We start from the raw sequence: 12,070 nt of genomic DNA, 5'->3' as shown, positions 1-12,070 counted from the left end.
AATTTTCACTTAATCTTTAATATTTGACAACTTCTTTACTACAGAATTGCTACAGCCACTGTAATTTTTAGAACACGAATATTTGGACAGCAAGCATGCAAACTCAAACTCAAAAATAAACTTTTATTTTTAAATTGCGATGAACAGTTTGCATATTTCGAAAGATAATGACATTCTCCTGTGTTGGCGTAGGTTTATTTACCTAATAAATTTGATGAAATGCCGCACATTGCGTTTGCAGATGTACACTATACGCCCTAAAGTCACATCATATGCAGAGATTGAGTTAGAGACGTTTCACGTATATAAATGATTATAGTTCATGTCATAGGCGTAATTTGCGGGTGGGACGGGTGGGACATGTCCCCACCACTTTTTGCTAAGGTCGATATTGTCCCCACCACTTTTGAACACTCGCGGCACGAATGTACCAGTACAAATAAATAAAACATCTCCAGTTAACTAGCAGAGCATTCATTTAGTTCGTTTGTAAGAGGCGATCTAGCTCTGAAATGTGTTGTTTTTGAAATCAAGTGATCAAAGTGCTCGTTGCCACTGCGATCAGTGGCGCGGATACTGTCGTTCTGTTGAGGCTCGCGCACAGTCTTCACTCGGACGCGCGCTTCAATCTGTTGTGGAGACTCTCTATTCGTTCCGGTGAAATTACAAAACAAAATGCATACAAACGTATGCTTGCCTGATATACAACCACTGATAAACATAATCGGTTTTAATGAGAGAGAAAAAAAAAACTATACGAGTGTGGATTAGAACCCACAACCTCTGACACGCTTGGCAAAAGTTCTACCACTGGACCATTTCAATATACATGTAATTCTTACGGATTTACCCACACCAACATATCAAACCTCATTAAACGACAAATTAAACCCATGCACCATTTAAATCGATTGCTGGACATCGTAATGTTATTGTACATACATCAATTTATGATTTAGCATTCATAAATCCCCGCCCCCCGGGTTTTTTATAAAACCCGTCCCACCCACTTTTTAAAACAAAGTTACGCCACTGGTTCATGTGGAGCAGCATTCACTGTGAACGAAGCCACTCTTAGATGCTGAGAAATATTGCAGCTTTGAGAATTATTATACCGGCAGGGCATATATTTATTCAATTGAATCGCAGCCTAGCCTTAGTAAACGTTGTAATAATGCGGTTGGTAGATTCTCATCCTTGGAATTAACCACTTCCAGTATTTTGCCGGATACTCGACTTGTAAATTGCATATGAGGATTTTGTTTTAAAATCAAGTACTTGAAATTAATAGAAGAATTGTGAAAGCCCTAATTACATTCATTAAAACAATTGAGAGTCAGCATGATTACCATAAATTAATTTAATATCACATCTGTTTAAATAAAGTGTAAAACAAGCAAGAAGGTGGCTGGCCGCACTCTGGATTCAGTACAGACTACAGAAGTCTTTCAAAACATTCATTTCATTTTATGGATTGCAATCGTGTAAGTGAATTAAAAACAAATGAACGGGGCAAACGTTTCAGCACATTGCTGTCTTCTGTGCTCACTCTGCAACAAACATTCACCCTTTTCTTGATAAATCTGCAATTAGGGGTCATCAACTGAAATTAATTATCACAGGTGGTGCTCCAAGAGAGTTTGATTATTAGCATACATGACACAATATTACAGGTATTCAATTATAACATATTAGAGTATAAAAACAATATATTTAAGACAAAAATAATAAAAAGAGGAAAAAAACTACAAAAAGCGGGAAAGTTCTGGTTCTTCATTCATCTTGTTACTATTGTTAGGGGTTAACAGTTTAGGACCCAAGGACCAGATGTTTGAAAGACCCGGAGTCAGAATTATAAAAAATTGAAGAAAAGTTTACTGAAAATAGTTTGCAGTTTCATCAGCAGAAGTCAGCTTCAAGACTCACACAGGAGTTCGTAGGCCGCCCCGCTTACAGTTACAGAGATCACAGCAGTTATACCATTTCCAAGGTCTAAGCTACGTCATTGCTTACACGCTGAATGATTCTGATTGGCTAAGAAATTGATAAACACAGTAATTTTCCACACATAGATTATGCAGCTGAAACTCGGACCCTGAAGTTAGGCACGTCGTGACCTTCCAGTTCTCAGATTTGGGTTGCTGGGTGCCAGCATGTCTCGAACAACAACTCAGTCAATCTCCAATAATGCCAGTGATTCCTCAACCTGTAACCAAGAAGACTAACACACACACCGACACACATCTTTTCCAAGGTTGGATTTGGCCAGGCTCTAACTATAAACAGAAGTCTCGTCTCAAAACATCAAGATAATGCGTTCTTTCTCAAGAAGAGCTACATTTTAGTCTAACTGGAAAGTAAGGCTTTAACAAAGAAATGGTCCCTTAAACTATTGGCTTCAATGACCCCTATGTGTTTTAACATGTTGAAGACCTTTCTCAAACACAAAACCAGTCCCTATTTCATTTCTGAAAGCCGGGATAAATAGGCAAGCATTATTACTGCATTCAGATATTAAATACAGACATTAAAGAATACACGAAAATAACATTTCAGTAATCACACTGGTAACTTCTATAGCAAAGTAAAATCTCCAGAGAAGTCATTCAACTCATTTGATATTTAGAAGGAAAAATATTGATTAATTCCATGATTATAATCACTCATTACATATACATTGAAGCAGCAGTGGATTCCAATCCACCCCCTTCACTACTTGCACTAAATATGTCAAATGTAAATCATTCACACATCTTTCTACATTAAAAACATAAAAGATTAGATAATTGATTACTTGCAAGAGTATATATGTGTCATGTATATGAGTCTGTTGATTCAATTTGTGTATCTGATCTGAGAGAGTAAAGAGTGTCATTTTTCTTTACAGGTTGTGGAAGTGTGGTGTCACAGATGAAGGTTGTGCAGCTCTGGCTTCAGCTCTGAGATCAAACCCCTCACACCTGAGAAAACTGGATCTGTCATTTAATAATCTAGGCGACTCAGGAGTGAAGCTGTTCTCTGCTGGACTGGAGAATCCTCACTGTAAACTGGAGGAACTGGGGTAAGATCATCTCTACCATAAATACTCGAAGTGAATAAGGATTAATATTTATGTGGTGTGTACAAAATATAATTTGGAATAAGCCCCATCCGGCGGTTTAGCGAGAGATTCCTGCTTGACCTGTCAGAAGAACACTTACGTTCTCATTTCAGAGGTGTTCTGATTAAATTATTTGTTGGTAATGCTTTACAATAAGGTTTGATTTGTTAACATTAATGTATTTGGCTTACTAACATAAACTAACCATGAGCAATACATTTATTACTGTATTCATTAATCTCTGTTGATGTTAGTTAAAAATAAAGCTGTTCATTTTTGTTCATGTTACTTCACAGTGCATTAACTAATGTTAACAAATAACCCTTAACCCTGTGGTAAGACATGCCCTGACATTTGTGCTTATTTCTGTTACTTGTAACATTTTCATGGCTAAAGTCTGGATACACTGTATTCAGCATAAACTCTGCTACAATAATATGTGAGCAGCATGCATGTAAAGTTTGTAATTTTGAGAAAACTACGTTTATGCGAAATAAGTCACTGAAATAAGACTATAAAACCCATACTGATTATTTGTTTGTTAGACTTTTGATAACTGAATCACATAGCCTAGAATATTTGCTTCAAAACGATGTGAAAATCATCCTTCCCACTCATTCACATAAAACAATGTATTGATCAAAATCTGCAAGACATGTTTTGTGTAAGAAAGCTGTATGTGAGGAGGTGTGAATCATCAAGAATATTGATGTGTTTCACACCTGGAAAGACAAAGACCCTCCCCTAATGGCCCTATCGGGTGGGACTGTGAGCGAACTTGTACAAAGAATGTGGAGAAATTAAAAGAATGGCTTTTTGATTTTAGGATTTATTTACAACACAACATAATACAAAGTAGACATGTGCCGGTATTCGGTAATGCGATAAATCGCGGTAATGAATATGCACGATTTTGTTATCGCGGGCACTTCAAAATACCGTGAAAAATAATGGATCAGAATTCATATTTATAGAACGCGCATTAGCTTATTTTCCATAAACCGCTTAAACAAACACTGCGTGTATGCTGCGCGAAACACGTGCGCACTCTGATGTAAACAATCCCCACATACAGCACTGTGTGCATGCGGCGCAGTACGCACTCTAGTCTAATGTAAACAATCCTCACAAGGAGAAGAAGCAAGGAGGAAGGAGGAATGCTGCCGATGATTTATCGATAGACAGTAAAATAAAGGATTTATCCCCCTTCTAAAAGCAGGGCTGCCAACTCTACGCATTCAGCGTGAGACTCACACAATTTACACTTTTCACACGCTCTCGCGCCACACATCCATTTTCTCACGCAGAGAAAAATCACGGAGCAAAGAGGACACTGACACCCGACAGACTAGACAGAGCAGGTTACTTTTGATATGAAAAAAAATCTCAGCTATCAGGTTCTGTCCATTTTATTACGAAATTCAGACAATAAATACCGTTTTAGCACTTGTAAATGTGACGTGACCGATCGCCTCAGTTCAAGTAAACCGATCATCTGTTACTTTTTATTTAAAGATACAGTACAACTTACCGAAAGGTATTTATGCCTCATAGCCTACATAATATCGATCAATCAGTGTTTTTCAACCATGAAAAGAGGTCAGTAAAACTGCAGATGAACAATTAGGCTATGTCACAGAACGTTACATTTACCTCAGGAAAGCCAATTAATGACCAACATGTTAGTTGACTAGAAAAAATAGCTATAGAGAGGAGTATTTTGCTAAATATGTGCACTATATTACATTTGTATTATATTTTTACTTGTGTCATAATTAAATTGTTATTATAATGAAAATCAAATTATATTTCATTTAATTTGTTAATTTTTAACCTTTAATAATACCAGCTGACAGGGCTCTCTGTATGTTTACTGCATTATGTGAGATATAGCCTATTTTTTCTTGAGAAAAATTAACATGTAGGCTTATCTACTGTAGCCTACCTAATATTTATCCAAAGAGTCAATATTGAATCAAGATTGAAATCAAATCCCAAGAATTGAATTGAAATCGTGAAAATTGTGTAAAATTCTGTTTAGTTACCAAATGTTTTGACAATCACAATTACACCTATTGTGATGCAAGTTGTTTTTTTTCTACATCCCCTCCCAATCCATCCGTTTCTCTTGAGCAATTAAAATATCGTGATAATACCGTATACCGTGATAAAAGCTCAATCAATTAATCGCAGCATGAAAATTTGATACCAGCACATGCCTAATACAAAGATACATTATGAAGGACAAAAAGGCAGATTATTGAACACACACCTTTGTGCCATTCCTGAAACAGTTCCTGTTCTCTATACCTGTCATTTCCAAGGTGTTTGCTTTTTCATTTTTCCATGGTCAGGTACAGAGACTTGTATGAATGTTTAAGTCAGCAGGACTCATCAGTGGCATCTGGTCTCTGTACAAAAACAACAAAACAACTGTGAACATGCTAATAAATCACAATAACTGACCAAATAAGGCTTTAGCGGCATTTTTATTTGGCAGCCGCCAAAAATTTTCAATGCAGGAAAAACCATGCACACACATGTTGGGTTTTTGTGTTTTATGGGGACTTTCCATAGAAATAAGGATTTCATTATGTACAAACTGTATATTTCATCCTTTAATCCTAACTGATGTAATGAATATTTGCATATATTTCATATTGACAGCCTTGTTATTATTATTTTTTTAAGTGGTTATGTTTAATTTTGGATACAAGTTTAATGTGTGTCATTGTTCTCTACAGGTTGATTAATTGTGGTGTCACAGATGAAGGTTGTGCTGCTCTGGCTTCAGCTCTGAGATCAAACCCCTCACACCTGAGAACACTGGATCTGAATGGGAATGAACTTGGAGATTCAGGAGTGAAACTGCTCTCTGATCTGAAGGATGATCCACATTATAAACTGAATACTCTATGGTAACAATAGTTTTTAACAATTTTCATCATATTTTCACTTAAGTAACACAACTCGTGTGTGAAAATTTTGTCTGAGATGATCAGATGAGTCTTAAATTCAGCTTCACTTTCTGTAGGTCTCTGAAGTTTAAACTGTTAAATTCTGCTCATATTGTTATGACTGATAATAATAATATTAATGCAAATTTCAAGCTTTTTAACTGATATTAAATTTGTAGTGGTGTGTAATGATCGTTTCTGCTGGTTATGTATCAGATGTCCGTTTTGTGAAAGTGATCTTTCATGTTCATTTTGATTTTGTTAAGTGACTTTGAACATCATATATATTATCATGTTTGAGTGAATTAATATAGCTTATCTAGTTAGTGCTATGTTTTCTTATGAAAAGATTTGACAGACTTAATGTCTCGTACTTCATGTGTGACGGTTTGTGTGTTTTATTTTAGGTATTAGATGACAGTCTGATCTTCTAATGATCATCTGATGGTGAATAAGGATCCGCTACAGAGACTCACAGCCAACAGAATCAACAGAGACTGAAGATACAGTGACTTCACTGTTATAAATTAAGACTTCATTTAGATTTCAACAATACTTTGGCAGACCTAATGAGGTGGCAGTGAAACACCTTTTATTTCAGAGCAGAAAAATACAGTTTCTTATTCATAGATTAACCCATTTTATTTGTATAAATGCACAGTATAAATTTAAAAAGGTTGGAGGTTTTGTTAGAGAAAATATAGAGCCTGAATATGTGTGTTTGTGTTGTACCAGCAGAGGGAGACAAAGACTAATGAAAGATTCATTTACTCACTCTCAAGCCATCCTAGGTGTATATGACTTTCTTCTTTTAGTCACTATAGCCACACTTAGTTCTGCACTGTGCATATTTACATCATCGATTTTGATTTACTGTATCCTATTATAATGAATTTGTGTCTTTTTAATTGCCCAATCTAAGAATAGCTATCAGCACATCTTCGTGTAACACTACTGTAAAATTGTCACCATCTAGTTTTGAGTAAAATTATTACAAAACTATAAAGGAAACTGAAAGTGCAGTACCTTTAGCTTGTACTGGCTGGATTGATGAACAATGAATATGATTTCATTTATGTATTCATGTTTATTTTTTTATTTATATGAAAAACACCTTAAACTAACATTGTACATAAAATGCATACAGGTTGAATTTTTTCAGTATCAGAATTATCTGTGATGATTATATTGGATCTATGCTGAAATAAACTCACTGCATCTGTCCTGTTAAACACATTCCCTTATTATCCAGTCATAATATTTGTCTGTATTATTAAAGTTAACTTTTGGTCCTCTAATCAGGATAAGACAAAAACACATTTTGGAAGATGGATTCATTTTGTATTGATTTATTATTTAAATGTTGTTCATTTTGTATCTAGAGAAAATGTGCTTTAAACCAGTTATCAGAGAGGCAGACGGGTTTAATCGGGTCTTTGAACACACACACACACACGGGTCAGTAATTATAGTGCTTTGGTGTTACTGTAACAGCAGGGCGGCTGCTGAACTGCCTTGCCGTTTTGTTGCAATCACACAAACACAGATACACTACAATCTATTTTACATAATACTCATTAGGATATGCAGGATTCTCCATCCTGTTCTGTTGTGAAGCATCTAAATCATGGTTTAGAGTAAGACATCAATCACGTCTGAGATCTAGAGCATTTTATTACAAACAGATATTCACTTGACTCAGAGACATGTGCGTGTGTGTGCATGCAGAGATGGGCAGTATTTTAATTAAATGTATTTAAAATACGTATTTAATTACTTTTGTGTATTTTGTCATTTGTATTTCCATAACAAAAATAAATCAAATTTAATTTGTAATTAAATACTTAGAGGGACTGTATTTTACTAAATAAAATACTTATTTAAAAATGTAATTTTATTCTCGCATATAATAATTTTAATTATCAAGCTTAATAGAACCATGGACATATAAAATACAAATATGACTACCAAATAGCCTATCACAGTTTTTGGCTAGATGCAAGCAAATCACGTAACATGTCCTATTGAGACTTCATATTTCTGTGTTTTTCAGAAGTGGAAGTCACCTTTGTGTATACTTCTATAGTGGTGAATGAGAGACTGCATTAAATATATATATTTTTGTGTTCCCATTTGCTCAAATAGAAAAAAGAAAAATCCCACAACAGTGTTTTCACAACTTTCAAAAAGAGGTAACAAGTAGAGAGGGATTGATAACGGCAGTCAGAAGAGAGTAAGATGTCAACTTTATTGTCATGTGAGAGAAGCTCATTCTCGCTGTCTCTCAAATCTTCCCCGTTACAAGCGCATCTTCTGCACTAAACAATGATATTCTGATATTCTATACTCTTACGTGTATCTAACTCCACAGTTACTCTTGCACTTCAAAATAGTACTTAAGTATATTCTGTACATTTTGTATTTTCAAATTGTAAATTACTTGAAAGAAAATATTTAATTTGTAACTTTATGTTTGTAACTAAACATAATTAACATGAAAAATACACATATGAAAGATTAGAGGATAAACATTAAAGCACTGAATTAATTTGTCAGCATTCTGTAGAAAGATTGTAACCTTGTAACCACTGTGCAGGCTGGTGGTGGTGGTGTAATGGTGTGGGGGATGTTTTCTTGGCACACTTTAGGCCCCTTAGTGCCAATTGGGCATCGTTTAAATGCCACGGCCTACCTGAGCATTGTTTCTGACCATGTCCATCCCTTTATGACCACCATGTACCCATCCTCTGATGGCTACTTCCAGCAGGATAATGCACCATGTCACAAAGCTCGAATCATTTCAAATTGGTTTCTTGAACATGACAATGAGTTCACTGTACTAAAATGGCCCCCACAGTCACCAGATCTCAACCCAATAGAGCATCTTTGGGATGTGGTGGAACGGGAGCTTCATGCCCTGGATGTGCATCCCACAAATCTCCATCAACTGCAAGATGCTATCCTATCAATATGGGCCAACATTTCTAAAGAATGCTTTCAGCACCTTGTTGAATCAATGCCACGTAGAATTAAGGCAGTTCTGAAGGCGAAAGGGGGTCAAACACAGTATTAGTATGGTGTTCCTAATAATCCTTTAGGTGAGTGTGTATATATATATACAGTATATATATATATATACACAATATATAATATATATTTTGGCTTCGGCTCTGCGTTACTCTGAATGAATATGATTCTCCTACTGGTCATAAAACATTTACTACTAGACGCAAGTACGCAATTTCCCATGAAAATCATCATCTCAGGTCTAAAATATAAACACAACACTTATAAAACGCTTACAATAGTTAATCAGGATAAGACAAAAACATATTTTGAAAGAAGAATCAATGATTTATTGACTCTTCAATTTTGTTAATTTTGAAGAAAAAATGTACATAGTGTTAGCCTGGGAAAACCCAGACAACTTCCGGCAAATTCAGATTTGCTCGAGAAGTAGTCTGGCAAAGAGCTCATTCAAACCCATTTCCATGGCCGAGAAATCGAGGCACCAATCAGAAACGTTGAGGCGGGCTTTACACGATGACGATCGCTCTGATTGGTTTTAGGTCTATCCAATTGAGCCCAGAGGCATTTGAGCAACGTCCGTTCAATTTTTAAATGCATTATTATATTCAAATTGCAAACACATGAGGACAGTCTCTATGAAAGATCCACTGACAGATGAACGTGCTACTATATTTCTCTCCGAAACGGTAGGAAATTAAATTAGATTTAATAGAGGATTTTAACTGTGACACGATGATTGACAGGGCAGTTTAAGTGACAGGATGCACGCGACAGATCCGTCCGATAAAGATGATGAAGTAGTATGTCCCAAAGCTTGCCTACTTTTTTGCTACACATTCAAAAGTAAATACCTTTTCTTCACAAAAAGAGTACATACTTTTATGGCGTAGTGTAACTTAGGCGAATTGGGACGCAGCATATAGCTTTACACAATGACGATCGCTCTGATTGAGCGACGTCCGTTGGTGACGCCCCTTTGGAAATGATTTGTCTATGGAGCTTTGCCAGACCATAACTCAGTTACTACTGAGAATGGTCTGGTTTTAACCAGGCTAACATAGTGTACTTTTAAAAATATGAAAAGTATGGACAAACAAAGAGTGAACAAACTGAAGAATAAATTAATTTAAAAAAATGAAATTAAAGACTTAAAGGGGTGATTGATTATGATTTCACTTGTCTAACTTTAGTTAGTGTGTAATGTTGCTGTTTGAGCATAAAAAACATCTGCAAAGTTACGAAGCTCAAAGTTCAAAGCAAAGGGACCAATTGCTTCAAAGCAATTGCTTTTTAAGGACTACAACAAACGGCTGGTAGGGACTACACTACATTCGTCTCAGGTTAGTGACATCACCAACCCTAAAATTTACATAAACTCCGCCCCTGGGAACACAATTTATAGATTATCATGACAATATTCTAATCAATGACTAGAAGATAACTACACATAAGCTACATAAATTCATCAACTAACCAGAAATGTCCTGTTGCATTCTACATGTTGTCACTTCTTCTTTAGTCTCTCCATCATTGTCTGACTCTGGTTTGAACATAAAAGGTCACGAGCTGTTGAAGCTCCGCCCCCTGTGCCGGGAGAAGCAACTCATTTGCATTTAAAGGGACAGACACAAAAACGGTGCGTTTTTACTCACCCTCAAAAAGTGACAATTTTACCATGCTATATAAAAATATCTGTTGGGTATTTTGAGCTAAAACTTCACATACACACTCTGGGGACATCAGAGACTTATTTTACATCTTGTGAAAAGGGCATTATACCACCCATTTAAGAATTTTTCATCATTATCATGATCTTTTATGAGTCACAATGAAACAAAATCCTCTTTCAATCACAGTCACTGAACTTCAGAAACACAGCGACTTTAAAACACAAGCAGTGAGTTTACGAACTTAATCTGCAGAAGAACACAGACAGATAGAGAATCTATATTGGTCTCACACACATACAGAAATATATACGCTGCACACATACATTCTCAGTGTGTTTAGTGCTGGTAATTACCTTTAAAGTTTGTTGCCCATAAATCAACTGTGAATTGTTGTGCAGGATTCCGGCTCCTTCATTTGTTGATGAAATATTTCTCAATCCTGTAGAACTGCAGCACAAGAGCAACACCAGATATATCATGCAGACATTAGATTGGATTATCTTTATAAAGGCCTGTGGAACGAGCTTCTTTTGAGCTGCATTTACATGTTTACAGGTACAGCATCTCTCGCCTGCAGTGCAAACACAGTTTGCAGCGCAAACTAACAGGGAACCTTCTTAGAACTTCAGCTAACATTCTGGAAAGGTTTTTTTAAGTTCTGAACAAACATTCTTGCAGTAACATTAATAGAATATTTGTTCAGAGTTATCTGGTCTTTAATAATCTCAAAATAATGTTGCTACTTGTTTCAGAATTTAAGTAACATTCCCATAATGTTTGCTAAACAATGAAGTGGAATGTTCTCTTAATGACCGTATAACCATAAAAGACTTCTTAAAACATTTATATATGTTTTAAATCTTCAGAGTATTTCATTTTAATAACTTAATTGGAATATAAGCTAAACTTTCTTAGAACATATTTTTGTTAGCTGTATCTTTGCATTTAGATTGTAGATCAGCACGACATCTAACAAATCCAAGATAATTTAAAAATTACCAACGATGCTTTCCACTTCAGCTCTAAAGCTTTTTCTTTTTTTATTCTTAACTCATAATGTACTCTATATATAACTCCCTCATTAGGACTAATTGTTGTTTATAGACTAATTTTAAGGCCTTTGCATTCAGTCGCATGATTACAACAAATACTTTTTATAAAGAAACTTGTGACATCAGGAAATGCAGAAATCTATAGCTGTAATCTTCAGTCCTCATTCATGTACACACACACACACACACACACACACACACACACACACTTTTTAAGCTTCTCAACCAATATAGAAACATATTCCCTTCCATTTCAGCCTC

At 35.6% G+C, this 12,070-nt stretch overlaps 1 protein-coding gene across 6 annotated transcripts in view; it reads left to right on the top strand.

Annotated features, from left to right (window-relative positions):
• LOC307167413 (NACHT, LRR and PYD domains-containing protein 3-like) overlaps window positions 1-7,905 on the top strand; it is a 146,364-nt gene extending 138,459 nt beyond the window's left edge. For all 6 annotated transcript variants that reach the window (XM_079886498.1, XM_079886497.1, XM_079886495.1 and 3 more), the window contains 3 exons: window positions 2,888-3,061; window positions 5,845-6,018; window positions 6,465-7,905. In XM_079886498.1, coding sequence (XP_079742624.1) covers window positions 2,888-3,061; window positions 5,845-6,018; window positions 6,465-6,471 — 355 coding nt within the window. In that variant the 3' untranslated portion in view covers window positions 6,472-7,905. The remainder of the gene's footprint in view (window positions 1-2,887; window positions 3,062-5,844; window positions 6,019-6,464) is intronic.
• The last annotated feature ends 4,165 nt before the right edge of the window (window positions 7,906-12,070 follow it).

This window comes from Squalius cephalus (assembly GCF_949319135.1).
Source record: "Squalius cephalus genome assembly, chromosome: 11".
In the NCBI taxonomy this organism is placed as follows: domain Eukaryota; kingdom Metazoa; phylum Chordata; class Actinopteri; order Cypriniformes; family Leuciscidae; genus Squalius; species Squalius cephalus.
Note: the sequence above shows the minus strand (reverse complement) of the source record. Positions and strands in the feature narration are given on the sequence as shown.